General features: G+C 35.0%; 1 protein-coding gene across 1 annotated transcript in view; it reads left to right on the plus strand.

Moving 5' to 3' along the window:
- Nucleotides 1-604: 604 nt before the first annotated feature.
- The window catches only part of LOC149410123 (coactosin-like protein), a 116,842-nt gene continuing 97,704 nt past the window's right edge, over nucleotides 605-19,742 (plus strand). Inside the window, exon 1 of the mRNA XM_089649022.1 lies at nucleotides 605-918. Within this exon, the coding sequence (XP_089505148.1) occupies nucleotides 865-918 (54 nt within the window). The 5' untranslated portion in view covers nucleotides 605-864. The remainder of the gene's footprint in view (nucleotides 919-19,742) is intronic.

The following is a 19,742-nucleotide window of genomic DNA, read 5'->3' on the forward strand; positions in this document are numbered from 1 at the left end:
CTGAGGCAGCCTGGTTGCTCACTGGTGCCTCGTAATCTCCGTAATCAATAGGATAAGGTCCTCCAACAGCCGCTGTGTCCACATGATGTGTAGATAGGACCTTAAAGAGTCAGCGATGTGTGAATGCGGTGCGGTACAGACAGGGCCGGCCCTGAGCCAAACGGCGCCGGGCGCTAGTAAAAACCTCTAGGGTGCTGTGTTAGGTGTTAGGTATTATCAGCGCCTTGGCTACTTGGCTCCTTAGGGTCTTTGCAAGTCGCCGCCCGGGGATATCTGCTCCAATTGCGCCTGCACAGAGCCGGCCCTGGGTGCAGACCACCGAACATATGGTCAACGAATGCCGCTCCATTCATTCCCCGGTGGTACTGATAAGGTACAAAAGGCGACGCCTGAGGCCCTTGACTGGCTAACTTACCGAGATGTAACCCTCTTACCTCCCCACCATACGAAAGAAGAAGCAGAAATGGAGATGTCATACTCCCACTGACTGTGAGTAGATGGGACTAAGTCTCTTGTCTTCACACAAGAAAATGAATACAATAAAGCGCGCAAAAGTCAGTTGTACGTCTGGCAACACGTCGAAAGTAAACACAGATGCAGGCAGGGGCGGCTGACACGCTGACAGTATTCTCCGATCTCCGGCGTTCTCCGAGTTCAGTTCTCATTACAGAAAGAGCAAGAGGGGTAACCGCTCCGACGCCAAACACAATACTTCTCCGGTACCCGCAGACTGTTGACCGGCCACCTCGTCGCGAGCCTTTCGTTAATTTACCGTTCCAAATCATTAATCGACACGCCGCCGTTTAATTCAAAACATTCCGCCATATTATCAGTGTGATCTCACCCCTGTGCATCAATATCATCATGTCCGTGGAGGGCTTGGAATACGAGACGATTGTGCAGAATGGACCCAAAAAGGTAAAAAAAAACACTTGCTAGACTCTCCCACCACGTCAATATTCTCATAAAAAGTGTGTGTATCCCGTTTATATTGATAATAATTCGATAATGCCGCCGCCTGCAAGCCGGCATGGCCGAAGCTTTTTTAAAGCAAATTGCATCCTAAAGCTCAGTCTATAATCGAAGCTTATTTTTTACTATGTAAATATATACACTTTTAAAATAAATTTAACATTAGAATGATGATTAAACCTACCCCAAGAATTTTATAAACGATTTTGTGCAGAGTTCTTCCTTGATTTTAATAGAACTTTTATCCATTTTGAGACAATAGCTGTCCATAAACGAACCTTTAAAAATATAACTCTATATCATTATTACTAAATTTAACATTAGAATATTTAAAAAAAACCTAACCCAATTTTTATAAACGATTTTGCGAATCGATGTAAAGATTCTCGTTCCATTTTCAGACTGTTTTTTTCTTCTTCCTTTTCGAGGCGTTGTCGTACGCATTCCTGCATCTCATGTGCATCGCGAAAGTAAATATTTTACCATCTGACAAAAACTGATCTTATTCGCTTCATTGTCAGATATGCAGTGATTAATCCGACACCATTTTAATTTTAGCGTTATTTTTTGTGGCCTTATTGGAATCCAACTTGATTCTAGATTGTAACAATAATGTTTTGTAGAATTTTATCAACACTATTATGAAAGTAATGGCTTTGTAACGAATCGATTGATTTTTTAAACAATGGTTCGTAAATATGCATTGAACTATTATTTACCTACATAATATCCAATCTCTTATCAATGGCTCTGGAAAAATAAACTAGTAGTTCTGTGAAGAAGTAATGTCGATTACTCCAACTTGACAGCTCACAACAGGCGCGACGCTCGTGCGTTCTGGCGGAATGAAAAGGTACTATCAAGTACGGCTACCATGTTGACATGATTGACCGGATACGGAACACACTAACAAATTTACAAACTCATGCCTACTTGTTAGACAAGCAATATATTATATACCATATTCTGTGTGGATTTGAAATTTGAAATATTTTTTATTAGAATCAGTTTTCATCTTGGCGTGTGAATTCTCGAATTTATTTACTATATTAGCAAAAGGAAGACATAAGGTTTGTTATTCGTATTTTTGACATCGTTATAACAATAAATTGTCGTTAATCTCCAATGTTTTCTATTTTAAATATTGTGTTATTTAAAAAAAAATACAAATTTTGACGTTTGTCAAGTAGGTACCTACTTTGTTATGTCTTCCATTTATATAAGGAAGAGTGTCTGTGGCGGGCGACGTGAATGTGATTTTATACAAATCTATAACTGTATTCCGAGTGTATATATCAAATTTACTCGCGGACGCCGGATTTCGAATACGCGACCTTTGAATTCGTCGATGTAAAAAAGTTATTTATTTATACTGGGTTTTTCTCAGTGTCAAAAAGGTACATGCAGTTACAAAAATTTATTGAGACACAGGATACATTATTTTGCATACATCTAAATAAAGATTCAAAAACAAAAACCAAACAAATAAAAATACAAAATTATATAAAAGCTCACTCAAATGGCAAATCGTACAAAAAGAGGCCAGACACAAATAGAAACACAAGATACACAAATAGAGACACAAGTGACACCAATAGAGACTCAATAGATACACCTAGAGACACAAATAGAAACACAGGAGACACCAATAGAGACTCGAGAGATACACATAGAGACACAAATATATACACAAGAGACACAACTAAAACACAAAAGACACAAATAGAGACACAAGTAATGCATAGTAAAATTAACGCAACGTTTTTTTTTTAGCAACAGACGAACATTTTCTCCGAATCCGTATAAATTATCGTCGAAAATGTCTACTTCAACACACTCTATCTTATTATATATATTTATTTAAAAAAAAGAAAGACAAACATTCACGGGTAACGAATAACCTGAAAATATTTGAAAAATTTTTACTACCACAACAGTAAGCGGAAAATGTTGCTTGTGTTGTGATGGAGGAATTAGCCAGCCGAGGAATTGAACACACTACGCCTGGGTGGGAACCAAACGCGATGTCAACTCAGCCACCGACCGGTAGAATTTTATATAGGTGTTCATTTTATATACAGGTTTTTCCAATAAGAGGTGTTATTTTGATATTTAATAGTAAAAGATCAATGGTTTCGTTGCTTGTGTGACACGTAGCGCTGTCTTGTTGAAAGTAAACGTTGTCCAGATCAATACCATCCAATTCCGGCCATAAAAAATCATTAATTATCGTCGAAAATGTCTACTTCAACACACTCTATCTTATTATATATATTTATTTAAAAAAAAGAAAGACAAACATTCACGGGTAACGAATAACCTGAAAATATTTGAAAAATTTTTACTACCACAACAGTAAGCGGAAAATGTTGCTTGTGTTGTGATGGAGGAATTAGCCAGCCGAGGAATTGAACACACTACGCCTGGGTGGGAACCAAACGCGATGTCAACTCAGCCACCGACCGGTAGAATTTTATATAGGTGTTCATTTTATATACAGGTTTTTCCAATAAGAGGTGTTATTTTGATATTTAATAGTAAAAGATCAATGGTTTCGTTGCTTGTGTGACACGTAGCGCTGTCTTGTTGAAAGTAAACGTTGTCCAGATCAATACCATCCAATTCCGGCCATAAAAAATCATTAATCATCTCTCGATAGCGCAATCCATTCACCGTAACTGTTGCTCCAGCCTCATTTTCGAAAAATTAAGGTCCAATGACTCCGCCGGACCATAAACCGAACCAAACAGTCACACGTTGAGGATAGAGAGGCTTTTCAACAATAACTCTTGGGTTTTCCGAGCCCCAGGTTTTATTTATTATTGGATAATTTGTATAGCGCCGCTTTTGTGAGATATCACCTCAGGGGCTCATGCGACAATTTTGCTTGTTGACGAAGCCACCGAGGTGGAAATGGGCCTCATCACTCAAGATGATTTGCATTTGATTCACTCAAGTGAATTTTAATAATTTCAATGCGTTGTTGAAGCGTGTATCGTTCCGTTTTTATAAATGGCGTAGTTTCTACTTGTCAAATGTCAAAACATGACAGCTTCAAAAGTAACATCTACCGAAATAGCGGGCTATTCAAAATAACACCTCTTATTGGAAAACCCTGTATTAGACACATTTGGGTCAGAGGGCTAAATAGGCTGTAATTAGGAATTTTATTTTGCCTTCGAAAATTAAGCAGCGATTCAAATTGAAATTTCTTTGGTTAAGTCCGGTAGGTGCTCAATAATTTCCGTTGAAAATCGTCTTGAAATAAATTTCATTGTCTCTTTTTTTTGGGGTCATGTTTTTTTTCTTCTTCATCGGTTTTTGGTTTCGTTCGGCGTGAGATTTGGCTGTGGAAAAATGATTATTACAAATCACTATTTCACGGATGAGTTGGATCTTTGTAATCGATGAGTTGCACGCCAATGAGTCAAATATTGACGTTGTCTGTCTGAAATAGGCTACTTACTGTTCAATCAATCATCTAAGTCCCCCATCATTGGACATAAGCAACGTTTTGCCAAATATAATGATGCCAGTAAGTTGGAAGAATTATTCAAATATTGTCAAGTTATTCGTAGATAGTTTAAACTTCATTTTATTTAAAAAGATTTTGTTATTGTTTTTCACTAAAAAAAACCTCACGAATTTTGAGCTCTGGCGTCGTGACATTTGCACAGCTTTTTGCTGTGTGGGTTTTCGAGGTCGTCGTAATTGTTTTCAGCTCGCGACGTAATATCTATCACGAGATGTGGAGCTTTGAAATATGCACTCGACTCCTAAGCCGCAGACAGTCCAATGACATTGATTATCTTGTTTCATATTGACAACGATAGTTCAATAGTCCAAATTAATTATTTTGAAGAAGTAAATTCGATATTGCTAATTTATTAATCTCTTCAAATTATTGGGAATCCGGTTAAAAACGGGATTGCAGGAATTACGAATGAATTATCAAGTTTGATGATATATTTCACGAATGTATTATCACGATGTCGGAAGGCGTGTTCACGAAAATCTTAGTAATTTCGCATTTCGTCTTGATATATTAACAAGGCAAATACACGTGCAATTTTTGTGGCAATCACGTATAAACACGCGGACATTTACGCATTTCTCCGAAATTGGACAAAATGACATTACTGCAGTCAATATACGAAATAAATGTCGGTCCTACCCAATTGCGAATTGTTTTTTTTTATTAACGCCGTTGACTTCAGTCCCTGGGGAGGAGGGTTCAATCCTCAGTCCAACCAAAAAGAAAGTATTTTTAATTAAGATAAATAAATAAATTATAGTAAAAGAGCTTGATTTTCTTGAGGTGACTATTTTTGATGCTAATCGTCATATTTATAATAATAATTAAACAGCCCTTCAGGCCTCTGGCACATTGACAGTTACATTTCTTAAATATGCAGTCAGAAAATTAGGGAATTTATGTGTATTTCTATTTCTCAATAAAATCCAAAGAAATGGAATATTTCTGAACAGATCTGAAAACTAGTAACTGTTTTTGAAAGATGATGATTTTTTTTAATTGGCTCTAAAATTTTATTATTTGAAATAAATATATAATTTTTTTATATTAAAATTTTGAAATCAAACGTAAAAAGTTTTTAATAATGGCTCACCTTACGTTTTTTCGTCTAAAAACTGAACTAAAATTACTGATAACGAAAAATACATATATTTTATTAGACAAATGTATTATAATACGAATTACTTTCACCTCACTTTCGTTTCGTATAAAAATAATTAATTAAAAATTCAAGTTTCATAAATTTTTCTCAAATTTTAGTTTCATAGGGGTGTACATTTTAATTATTCTGTGGTTAACTTCTATACTTGAATATAAAGCTTGGTGTTTTCTCTTTCTAACACCGTTTAGTTCATATTTCTAACTATGGTGGTAAGGGAGAGAGCGATTTTTTATGAGCCCAACGATATAATATAACCCGAAAAGCGAATAAACAGACTCTACAAGTCAAGACTTTGTTAAAAAAATTATATGATATTTAGGTGTCCAATATTATTACGTTTTTATAGCCTGTTTGAGAGGCAAACCACGTATCTTATAGTACCGGACATTGACTGTATGACCCGTGCAGAGGCAATGCCATTGCATATCGCGGTCAAGGTTGTTTAGTTGTTCAGTTGTTCAGTTGTCAAGTTGTCCAGTTGTCTAGAGTGCATTCTTCTATCTCCACGTCTAATGGACACATCTGGCACAACGGACTGTGGTCATGACACATTGGGGACAGTAGCCGAAGGTGTTATTTCAAAAACATTGAAATTGATCATTTTATAATTGATATTTTGATGGAGAAAAAACGAGGATGGTTGATTTATTTAAATCATGTTAAAAAAAGTCCATTCAGAATATATCGGAACACGTGTTCATGCAGATCTTCTTTTCCTGATAAATAGAATGATGAAATGCGACAATATTAGTATATTTTTTAATAATGTTAATAAATTGTATGTTGAACACGTGTTCCGCATTTCTTATAACACATTCGCGTTTTCTTTGCTAGGAAAACTGTCAATTCATTCGTTAAAGGCCTGCAGTCCCGTATTTAACAGGAATATGAATAATTTGACCAGATTTTCAATAAATTAGCAATATATCACGATGTTTTCTCCGTAGACTGAATTAGAGAAACCGTCTTGTGGTGAAATCATTCAAAATAATATCAAATTTACAAAATTCTTTTTTGTAAATTAATTTCACAGGTCTGTTTGGGGCCTAGGAGTGGAAATGTCTTATTGTAAACTAGATACATCAGCTTTTTTTCAATACATTAAAAAAATCTTTAAAATTATACGTGGCCATGTCACGAATCTAAATAAATGAAATTGTTTATTTTATCATTACAAAATTAGAAGTGAAAGACCGCCATTCTGAATCGAACGTTGCTTGAAATGGCTTTAGCCGTGTTCGTAACCAAGGACTTCCCCACCTTCCTCCAAACTCGGAACTTTGGCAATTAAAAACATTCAAAAATGTATGTAAAGCCATGAAAAGCGATGAAAAAAACCTAGGTTGCATTGGGTGAAGTTTATGGGCCATCACTTGTGACTTTATTTGACTTTCCGAAAGTGTGTTGAATTGCCTCTCCCCTTAGTTGCCATTGAATCCGTCACAATATACTCCAATTGTGGAGCCATAGTCTCACTGGCTCCAGACGATCCTTGCGATACCATAAAATATACACAAATATATCTCTATAAGTGGGTGGCGATGTCACGAATCTAAATAAACTGAATGGATTTTTTTTCATAGAATTTCTTGTTTTCTTAGTTAGAAGCAACACCTTATTCAGAAAGGGGAGTTGCTTGAAATGGCTCTAGCCGTGTTAAGAGGAAGCTACAAGCCAAAAATGTGTATATTCTTGGTATAGCTTATATTGTAGGTAATAGGCATTAAAATCGCTTGACAAACGGGGTCTAGAAACGTTCGATTTCAAGCACAAAACTGGTTTAATATAAGAAAGCTAAAAACTTAATCAAGTGAAACTGTCACAGATAATCATAGCTACAATACTGTATTTTTTAAAAGTTGTTTCCTTTACGCGTTCATACATTTCTATTAAAAAATTTTTTTTTTTAGTTGTTTACATTTATATTTTTTATTGAGTAATTTATTTTTTTATTTGTATTCTACTCAAGCGAAACGATAGGAAAACCTTCAATTTATCTAACACATATTTTTTGGTATTCATAATGTCCATCAATTCGTTATAAAAATTAATCAAAATAGTGTTTTCGCACTAATCTTAAATGATCAAATCTAAATAGCTAGGTACTTTTAAACCTTTCTCTATCCCATCTCCTTCCTCTTCGCACTCCCTTCAGCACCACAACATATCCCAATTAGAGATGCCATAGTCTATAGTTTGACTTGGGACTCCAGTGCGATATTAACATTAAAAATATGTGATCACCTTTTTTGATAATTAAAAACGAACGCAAGTGGGCCATTTGACGGCGCGGATGGTAATTGTAATTATATTTAATTATTATTAATATATTATTTTACCGTTGGTCTAATTTCTCTGTCTACTGACTAGACTCTGGTCTCTCTCTTTCTTGTCTAGCTGTTAATAGTGACAGATAAAACGTTCGGATTATTTTATTAAACATTTTCAGTGCAAGTACATACTTCAAAACGTCTGAAAGTAGTGAAAGAAAGTAGTTTCTACTACCTCATCGTTGACTTCGAATCCCTTCTAATTCCAAACTAGCCAACTAACTAATCGTCACGCCCTTTTCACGCATGGGTAGGCAGAGAGCATGTACCGCCAAATAACTCGGTCTTAAGGCGATGCAATACATCGTGTAATATTTTAAATTGAGCCGCTATCAATAACAACCCTTACGTAGATGGCGATAAGGTTTAAATTCCCGCTTAACACCATCCACCTGTTTTCATTTATGCAAGAAAAAAACATGGCCAAAAAGTGCCCTTTATTTTATTTTGTGGATGTTCAGGCATAAATATTTAATTTTTTTTCGATCTTTTTATAAATCACTTAATTTGCCATATTATACAATAAAATCATAACCGAAAATGGGTTCGTAAGATGGAGATTTTGAACCTCAAAGCAGTTTTCATAGGCCTTTACATTATTTTTTCTGGGCTTATAAAAAGACTTATCTAAAAAATACTCGATCATTTCAAAGGCCAAGATGTATTCTACTCGCAGTATTTAATTAAAGCATCTGAAACATTTCTAGGCGATCAATTTTTCAAACCAAAAACACATGATTTTGCATTACTACGTATGGCATCGCCTTAACACACACTCCTTGCCTCGTGCACATTCATATATCGTCTCAAACATACCATTCTGTTATTCCGACTCTTGACATGGCCCGACTCAAGCATTTGGTTCTGTTGCTCGTGCCATGTCTTCCTCGAGCGTCTCCCACTTCTTCTACCATGCACATTCAAACTATCTCAGTGTAATTTTATCAGTACGCTTTCATTTTTTGCTGATTTCCACATTTTTCACACTGATGGCTTTGCCACACATTCGCCGCGGGGATCTCATTTGTATAGAACTCAGTCTTCTTTCATACTTCCTCTGCCAGTTCCACGCCTCACTGACATTCATCAGGATAGGTACCAGCACTCCATTTTGGACTGCAACTTGGCTTCTTTAAAAACAATTTGTTCTAATTCTAAAACCAAAGTAATTAATAAGAATAGGTCGATACTGACAGTAGCTGTAACACCTGCATTCTATGCAGATATTAAACAATACATCAAATTACCATCTTTGCTTTTGTGTTTTGTTTTCAATTTATCTTTAGTCTATGAAATTTATTTATATCCTTTTTTATTGGAATAAATTTTGGTTAATATTACCCATTGAAAATTTAATATTAATTTGGACTTTTATAAAAAGTCAATAGGTGTCCAATATAAATAAAAATCGTATGTGAGTATCCGATACATTATCTAGGTTACAAATCAATTAATTAGAAATTTTGCAATCATTCAAATGCTGCTAAAAATGGGAAAAAAATATTTGCAAGATAATATTGTTAATTCTGTATTTGAAATATGAGACCGACAAAAATGACATAATGCTGTCTCAATGGCCGAGTGGTGAGAGGCGTTGTCCCTGTAAGACAGAGTCTGGGTTCGTTTCGCAGTTGAGACCGTAACTTTTTTATTTTTCTTTGTCTTGTTCTGTTACATGTTTCGTATTATCTTCTTCTTCAGTGATTCTATTTATATAAATAATATGAAACCTTTGAATCAATTGCCTTCGTTAAAATTTAAATGTGCTTTCTAATTCTGTGGGGATATGGAATACAGGTAAAGCTTAGCGTGTTGTATTATTTTGCGTGGGCAGGATTCGAACCCGGTGCTCCGGAGTGCGTAGGCGAGTGCATCTCACCCGACCAGATTCGGCCACAATAGACGCATTATTTTGATATATTGATTACTCTAAATAGTATAAAATAAAGTCGCTATCCGCGCCTGTCTGTTTGTGCGCTTAGTTCTTCTAAACTACGCAGCGGATTTTGATAGGGTTTTCACTATCATCTACAGAATTTTATGAACTTTTTTTTCTCAGTCTACGGATATATGCTAATTTATTTATTTGTGTTTTAAAATATAGGCTATTAAAGAAATCAATTTTTCATTATTTTGGGGGAACTTTGGCGTGAGTTAATGGTTCAAAATAATTATTAAAAAAATCTAGCCTAACCTACTTTGTAAATATAATGGTATATAAAATAAAATAAAAATAATAAAACATCTCAAAAAACCCGTCGTTCTATGTCGAACAATTTAAATTTATATATGTCCTATTTGTGTTTCAACGTAAATCTGTTTGTAATTTGAATTTAAGATCGTCAAAATGCTTTTCAGTAAATTATATTTCATTTTATTAAACGCGATGGGTAAATTTAAAAAAAAAATCGAATAATTGACAAAGTTGTCTTTATTGTCGTAAAAATCGATTTATTTAATAGCCTGTATTTTATGATTTGAAACAAAAATAACCGAAGTAACACATTTGACGTCCTGCGTGGTCGAGGGGTAAGGTTCTTGTCTGGCAATCCGAAGATTGCGGGTTCAAATCCCGGCGTGCGCAAGTAAATTTTATTGATGAATATTTTTTATTTCACAATTTATTAATTTATAATAATATATAGTATACTTGCGGCACGTTCTAGAGTGGAGGATTCTTTCAGTAACGCCGTGGTGTAAGACCAGCAATCAGAATTGAAGCGTTGCTTGAAATGGCTGTAGCCATGTTTAGTGACCAGGTACGAATACCCAGGTACCCCTCCACTTTCGTTTTTCCTAACTCCTTCCCTTCCCCACTAACTTCAGCCTCACAATATACCCCAATTGGGGATGCCATAGTTTCACTGGCTCCAGACGGCTGGGAGCAGTTGGGACTGTTGTGCGATATTCACATAAAAAAATGCATGCTAGAGATTTTCGTTTTATTATATTTTTTAATTAAAAAATACAGTATTTTGACTTCAATTCCAAATTTAAGTTTTGTATGAAAATGGTCTCGCAGTCGTTCCTCGTAAAACCTACAAGAAAAAACGCAAGCCTCGCATTTTCTCAAGAAGTATCTACATAAATGTCAAACCAACACGTGACAGCGCACTGCTAGAGTAAAAAAAAGTTCGGTGTGAACGGCCGTCTCTCCCACGCCACAAGTCCCGCGGCCGAATACTTCACCTCCTTGTGAATGAGGCTTTATGACGCACCCACAGGTAATAAATAGAAACTAGTAGTTCTGTGAAAAAAATACGATTTATAAGTAGGTACTAAAATACCTACCCATCTAATTATAAACCATAAATATTTTACGCTACTTTAAGAAAATTTCAAATAAGGAATAATACAATTTGTTCGAAGAAACTCTCTTCAGGCCGGCAGGTACCATAAAATTGATTATTCCTGATTTATAGCTCGTAGTACGAGTAGGAACCACGATCATGCGAACTCTGGCGGGATAAAAAGATAGTAGCAGTGGGGTATAACCAAAACCTCCTAGATCACAAGGCCAGGGTATCTATTCCCCAGTCTCGATCGCTCGCAATTACGGCCGAAAGTACATACACTGGTAGAGTTTGTTATTCTTGAGTTTCACCGAAAGTACATACTACACGCCATACGTCAAAATTCATTCGACTTAAACAACGAGTGGGTCGAAGCAGTAGAGATCGGCAAAACTGTCAAAATCATTGCATCCTGGTGAATTGCCTTATACCAAAAAAAAATCGTTTTCCGCGCGCTTTTCGAAGTTGGTATCGGATTCGTTTAGTTCTGCAAAGTTGTTTTAACCATTTTTCTTGCATTTCGATATGTATCCGCCACCGCCATTCATTTCAGAAAAAGTGCGGTAGCAAATAAAAACGTTGACAGAACGACGCGGCAACGGTTTGTTTTTGACATTTCAAATTAACTCCATAGAGACCTCAAACACATCAGAAACATAGACAATATTCACAGGGTTGCCAACACATTCATCTCTTCAACCGTGCGACACTCAAGAATGTATAAATATAGAACTTATGACAAAAGTCGTAGAGATTTTCGTTCGTAGATGGCGCTTAGCGAGTAATTCGTGGTAGAGACTCTGGAATAGATACCCAGGACACTATCAAATACACAAATCACCCCACTAACTTGTTTGAGAACCTCCAAAAATGTTTTTGTATTTATTTTTTAAATAAACTTTAACATTTTAGGATGTTTTAATCAATAAGAATAAATTGAAAAAAAAATTAATACGATCATTTTTGTAAATTACCATACAAAGTTAGGAGGCTGCTTTGAATGAGTGTCCGCCTTGTGATCTAGGAGGTATTGGTATAGCTCCGATCGAAAATTTGAACCGTGAATATTGTGACGTCATATTGTTGCCATGTTGTTCTATGGAATAAACTTTCAGAGTTTTTCATTGGTGTATAGTATAATAAGTAGGCACCGAATGAAAATTGTACTGTTTATATATTGGCATATCTATGGTTTTTTAGGACCAATTTGTTTCATACAAAAAGCCCGAAGATATCGATCTAGTGAGTGGTTTATTTATGGATAGTAGTATACAATAATTCTTGAACCAGAATGTAACAAACAAATTTGCAGATAGATGAAATGCCAAATGGTCGATTTAAAACAGGATTTTGTGGACTGAGCCACCTTTTTTTGCCTATCGGTTGGGCCTGGAAGACAAACGACCACATAAAATAAAGTCGCTATCCGTGTCTGTCTGTGCGCTTAGTTCTTCTAAACTACGCAACGGATTTTGATAAGGTTTTCACTATCAGTTAGAGAATTTCTTCCGGAAGGTTTGTATATATGATACATGTAAATTATATTTATAGAAAGTAGAGAAAAGTTGATGTTTTGTAATCAAGTCGTAAAAAAGTATTTTCGGGCGCTTACATTGCAAACGCTGGCTAAACCTTATGAGATACATCAAAATAATGTACTATGGAATTGTATATCTTAAAAAGGCCTAAAGAAAAGTTCTGCATGATATATGTCTATCTCCTAAGAATAACCTCCCAGCAACGTCTGGTACACATAAAAAGCTAGTTTTTTTTTTAAAAGAAAGACAAACATTCCCGGGTTACGAATAACCTGACAATATTTGAAAATCTCCTACTACCACCACAAATTAAGTTAATTAATCAATTACGTAGTATAAAACACAGTCGCTATCTGGGTTTGTCTGTTTGTGCGCTTAGTTCTTCTAAACCATGGAACGGAGTTTGATAGGGTTTTCACTATCATTTGGAGAATTTCTTCCGGAAGGTTTGTATATATATATATATATACAGGGTGTATCGGCACTAACCCGACAAACTTTAACCAGCTATTCCTTAGCACATTTGGAGTAAAAAATGTTATAGGCACTTTGCTGTCCGGTAGCATTTTTTTTCAATTAAAAACAAAAAAAATAATAATTTCCACACTACATCACTGTCATTGGCATTGCTTTTCGTGTTCAACAGCTGTTATAAGCAAGTATGTCGAAAAGCTTCTTCGCTCTTTCGCACACACTAAATAATAATAGTTAAAAATGAGACGAATGGTGCCGTGCCATTTCGTTGTGATTGTAAAAGCGCGCCAATATAGGTACACACGTACATTATTCAACGGAATTCGAATAAAATATTGCCAGATGGGTTTTCAAACTTTGACAAAGGATAAAACAGTGGTGACATGTGGTGAATATATGAATACTATTTTTTTTATTAAAAAAAACGTTACCGGACAGCAAAGTGCACATAAGATTTTTTACTCCAAATATGCTAAGAAATAGCCGGTTAAAGTTTGTCGGGTACGTGCCGATTCACCCTGTATATATATATTATATTTATAGAAAGTAGAGATAAGTCGACCAACGCCGGGTACACGTCTAAATAAAATTCTCTAAATAATTCTCAGCGACTGGTCGGTGGCTGAGTTGACATCGCGTTAGGGTTCCGCCCAGGCGTAGTATGTTCAATTCCTTGGCTGCCTAAGTCGTAAATCACAACACAAGCAACATTTTCCACATACTGTAGTAGTAGTAGTAGTAGGAGATTTTCAAATATTGTCAGGTTATTCGTAACCCGAAAATCTTTGTCCTTCTTAAAAAAAATGGTAAGAACCCTATTTCAGAGTTTAGAAGGACAAAGCGTACTAACAGACAGAACCGGATAGCGACTTTATTTTATACTATTTAAAGATATGTCTAACAATAAAAATTTAAAAAATAACACTGAAGAGATATTATACCGATAGAAATGTGTTGTGGGCGTGTGTGTGTGTGCTCTAAGTAAGGTCTATTTTCCCTTTTTTCGAATGAAATTGATCAAGCCCTTTTTTAAAAATATAGAATAATTTCTTGAACAGATAAACATTTGCACTGCCCTGTCGGAAGATCTTATGAAAATTGACATCTATAAGTTAGGGGTGTTACGTGAGACTGAAGGAAGCTGGGAGGGGAAGAAGGTGGGAAAGAGAAAGGTTGGGAAGTACTACACTATTTAGATTAGATCCCCAAATTATAAAAGTCATCACACCATCGATGATCAATGGTCCACCCTTTCTGAAAGTCTTGTTTCGATTCACTTTACCTCTCAGGCCTCTGGCATATTGACCATTATATTTCTTAAGGTCGGAGAATTCGAGTGAAATTCCGCTTTGCAATAGAACCTAAATAAATTGAATATTTCTGAACATATCCGAAAACTAACACCTGTTTTCGAAAGTTGATGAAACAAGCTTTCAAATTCTATTATTAGAAATAAAAACAATTTTAAAAATATTAAAATTTTGAATGCAAACATAAAAAAGTCTTAAAAATGGCTCAACACACTGTTGTGTAAACCCTGAACTAAAATTACAGATAACGAAAAAATACACATTTTATAAGACAACTGTATCATAAACATTACTGTCACTTCAATTTTTTGTTGTTTCATATAAAAAATTATTTATAAAAAACTTCTAGATTTGAATATAAAGTGTAATTTTTTCTCTTTCTAGCACAGTTTAAATCATATTTCTCACCATGACAATTACTATAACCTCACCTTTATTAGACAAATGTATTATAAACATTACTGTCACTTCACTTTTATTAGACAAATGTATTGTAAACATTACTGTCACCTCACTTTTATTAGACAAATGTATTATAAACATTACTGTCACTTCACTTTTATTAGACAAATGTATTATAAACATTACTGTCACCTCACTTTTATTACACAAATGTATTATAAACATTACTGTCACTTCACTTTTATTAGACAAATGTATTATAAACATTACTGTCACTTCACTTTTATTAGAAAAATGTATTATAAACAATACGGTCACCCCACTTTTATAACACAAATGTATTATAAACATTACTGTCACCTCACTTTTATTACACAAATGTATTATAAACATTACTGTCACCTAACTTTTATTCGACAAATGTATTATAAACATTACGGTCACCCCACTTTTATTAGACAAATGTATTATAAACATTACGGTCACCCCACTTTTATTAGACAAATGTATTATAAACATTACGGTCACCCCACTTTTATTAGACAAATGTATTATAAACATTACGGTCACCCCACTTTTATTAGACAAATGTATTATAAACATTACGGTCACCCCACTTTTATTAGACAAATGTATTATAAACATTATTGTCACCTCACTTTCTTGTTGTTTCATACAATAATAATTGATTAAAAGTTTTATACATTTTTCTCAAATTGCGGTCGGAACCTTTTGTTTCATAGAAGTTAACATTTTTATTATTGTGTGGTTAACTTCTATATTTGAATATAAAGCTTGGTGTTTTCTCTTTCTAACACCGTTTAGTTCATATTTCTCACAATGTCAGTAAGGGAGTCCAAACAATTTCTATGGGACCATCTGAGCTGTTCCGAAAAGCGAACAAATTGACTCAACGGGTTGTTTGTTCGCAAAACCGAACAAATTAGCCTGAGGGTTAATGCCTGCTATGCACATGGCCATTAACACTCTAATATGAATTCAATTATTCAGTTCTCCAAAATGATAAATGGTTAGTTCTTACCATTATTATGTATTCTACATTTAGTAAAACAAAACCATTAAACAACGCTCATTAATTCCTCCAGCGAAGTTCTTTCGACTAATTATAATATTCGTTTCAATAACTTTCTTTTTACGAGATGATTTTTTTACGAATTTTCCTACTAATTATTCATAAATTCACACTCTTACGCTCAGGGGAGAAATTGAAGCATCCATTTTTTATATCGCCTCTCGCTTCATATGAATTTAAGAAATAAAACAACGTCAATTAGACATTTTCCTTGTGAATTTATCAGAACGAAACAGATTTGAGAGAGTTGAACACGCGTGCCGCCATCTTTGTTTTTGTTGAATTTTAATTTTTAACTTCCGAATATTGTTATTTATTGTGTTGTGTGGACCGGCCGCTATAACGGGCGTGATTGTGATCGTCGCGTGTGCGTTAACCTTTACAAATAATAACTCGTCGCGTGAGTGTTAAACCTTTAGGTAGTGGAATATTTTTGATAGTCGTGTGTGTGTGTAGCTTTACATTTTAAGGTATTGATTTATACAATGTATGACGTGTGTGACACGTTTTACTAAAACCTACGTGGACAGTTTTATTATGCAAGCTTCAATGCGTTTTAAGATTAAGCGAATTAAAGCCTGTTTTTTAATTTTCTTTTCCTCCTCAATCATAGAAATTGCGTTATCATCAATTTCTTTCTGGCATTATTAAGATCATTTGCACCTTTCGTTGTTCGTTAATCAGAGTACTTCTTTCTGAAATTTTATTTTATAAACTACATGGTAAGTAGTGTTATAAGAGGGAAATTGGTAAAACACAATATATATCCCTTTTATTCCATTTTTTTCCACCTTTTTCTCGGTAACTTGGTACCGGGTTTCTACACTGCGATACAATAAACAGCTGATGATTATCCCGTATTGATCGATTTTCTCTCGATTTACTCGAAAACGAGCATTCATATAAAAAAAAATATACCACAAAATCAAGTGCAATATAGATTCACCAGTTTTTCTAACATACCAGCTTGTTCAACGGGTTTCCAGACACCGAGTATAATAGATTACACTTCTGGGAACATCTTTTAAGTGTAGGTGTTTATGTTGATGTTCGGTTTTTCATAGCATAGATAGTTTATTTAGAAGATTCAATCAAAATGATCAACGAATTGATGCAGTGGGTTATGAAGTCATTACGGCTAAGGAGATATTCCATAGGGAGGAAGAACGGTGGCAGGATCGTGCTGAGGGAGAGACAGAGAGCCTTCTTGCGTGCGCTGGCGAAGACTCTGAGGGTATGTTATGAAGGATTTATTGTGACAATACTGTTTTCTTTGTGTATTTCAAGTTTCAGATTCATAGGTCTTTTGGTTTCGAAGAAACAACTAACTGCGGTCATTATCCCAGGGTGGGATTTCCCAGCACCGCTTCTAGGCAGTCCTTAGTTCTTCCCGTCTGCTACGGTTTGTCTGCCACATAGTCTTGTCTACCTCTCCTCGGTTCAACTCTGAGCATTGTTCGCTTCCACTGGGACATCACGCTCTCTTCATTTTTTACAACAGTTCACAAACAGGATCATCTTTAGGGATGCTGTGTGACGTGTCTTTTTAAGTAAAGGAAGTTCTGGGAAGGTAAGGTTTGTAAACGGGAGTTTGAATCCATTGTTAGCACTGCAGAAAGAGAGCCCGGCGGACGCAAACCGACCGAAATGGCTAAAATGTTCACTTTCCAATTTGAGAGGCAGATATGAGAACCGCCGCACAGTGGGCTGAAAATCGCCTTTCATAGACATAGAGTCTTGAATTTTCAAGGGTATTTTTTTTGGCTAGAAATGGATTCTGCTGATCATTACTATGCTATAAAATTTCGTACGAAGCAATTGCGTGTACAAATGAAGGAGTTATCATTTTTTAAAGAAAAAAATTGTATGTCACTGACATTAAAAATGAGGCTATCTCTGGAATCATAAGGTGGATAGAATGGCCACATTCTATCCTTACACACAGATATACTACTATTTATTTGTATTTTTTGACATACTTCGTATTGTGGCGCAACTTGCGATTTTTGTTTGAAAAAAGGTGAAAAAAAAAACATTTTTATGTTGATGATTCATTTTAATGCTTAAATGCTTTTAGGCTTGCAGTGTAAATAAAATATTGTAAACTAGACAAATCATACTCATATGTAAAGCATTTAAGCATTAAAATGAATCATCAACATTAAAAAGTGTTTTTTTCAACTTTGAGGATTTCAAAAAAAAAAAAATCGCAAAAAAAGTGTCAGTAACACACATTAATTTTAAGGTTAAGGCGATGCCATACGTAGTAATGCAAAATCATGTGTTTTTGGTTTGAAAACTTGGTCGCCTAGAAATGTTTCAGATGCTTTAATTAAATACTGCGAGTAGAATACATCTTGGCCTTTGAAATAATCGAGTATTTTTTAGATAAGTCTTTTTATAAGCCCAGAAAAAAATAATATATAAGGCCTATGAAAACTGCTTTAAAGTTCAAAATCTCCTACTTACTAACCCTTTTTCGGTTATGATTTTATTGTATAATGTGGCAAATTAAGTTATCTATAAAATGATCGAAAAAAAAAAAATTTATGCCTGAACATCCACAAAATAAAATAAAAGGCACTTTTTGACTTGACCATGTTTTTTTCTTGCATAAATCAAAACAGGCGGATGTTGTTAAGCGGGAATTGAAACCTTATCGCCATCTACGTAAGGGTTGTTATTGATAGCTGCTCAATTTAAAATATTACACGACGTAGTGCATCGCCTTAATTAATTCATATATTTTTTTAAAATTAACGTAGAAATCTATCGATAAAATATATGATATTTAACTTAAATCAACGATAGAATCTTAGCACTTTTACGAAAGAATTTGATCGTTGTCTGTTAATTCTCGCGCTTCCGAAACCATGTATAGTCAAATACGCTGCCGTTTCAAACGAGATTTGTTTTTTGAGCATGTGTTTTTATAAATCTCTTGCTCATCTGTGTCGATGGAGTAGCTGGCAACGCAGGTATCGCATACCGTACCGCTGCAAACAAACGGCACATCGGACAACGCAGTATAATAATAATTCCGAAATTAAATAATGTGATGCCGGGTCATCGACCTCTCTGTTTTAGTTATAATTATTGTACTAACGATAACCACCTGAAACACATGTGAATAAAATGTAATTATGTTTGTATGCTGTATTGTATTGCTTTTCAGGGGCGTGCGAGGGTTTTTAAAACGTTAACTGGATATTTTGTATAGCGCGGTTTTTCGTGAAAACTTACTATTATCGTGAAAAAAAATCAACCCGTGATAAATACAAAGTTTTTTTTCTGTAATACGTTTATTTTAGATTTTAAGGACGTCTCTTCGGCCGCGGCTAGTAACTACAGGGTTTTCCAATAAGAGGTGTTATTTTGATATTCAATCGTAAAAGATCAATGGTTTCGTTGCTTGTGTGGCACGTAGCACCGTCTTGTTGTAAACGTTGTCCAGATCAATACCATCTAATTCCGGCCATAAAAAATCATTCTCTCGATAGCGATCCATTCACCGTAACTGTTGCTTCAGCCTCATTTTCGAAAAAAGTAAGGTCAAATGACTCCGCCGGACCATAAACCGTACCAAACAGTCACGTTGAGGATAGAGAGGCTTTTCAACAATAACTCTTGGGT

The sequence above is a fragment of the Hesperophylax consimilis genome, chromosome 28, assembly GCF_061612785.1.
Source record: "Hesperophylax consimilis isolate HC1 chromosome 28, BYU_Hcon_1.0, whole genome shotgun sequence".
In the NCBI taxonomy this organism is placed as follows: domain Eukaryota; kingdom Metazoa; phylum Arthropoda; class Insecta; order Trichoptera; family Limnephilidae; genus Hesperophylax; species Hesperophylax consimilis.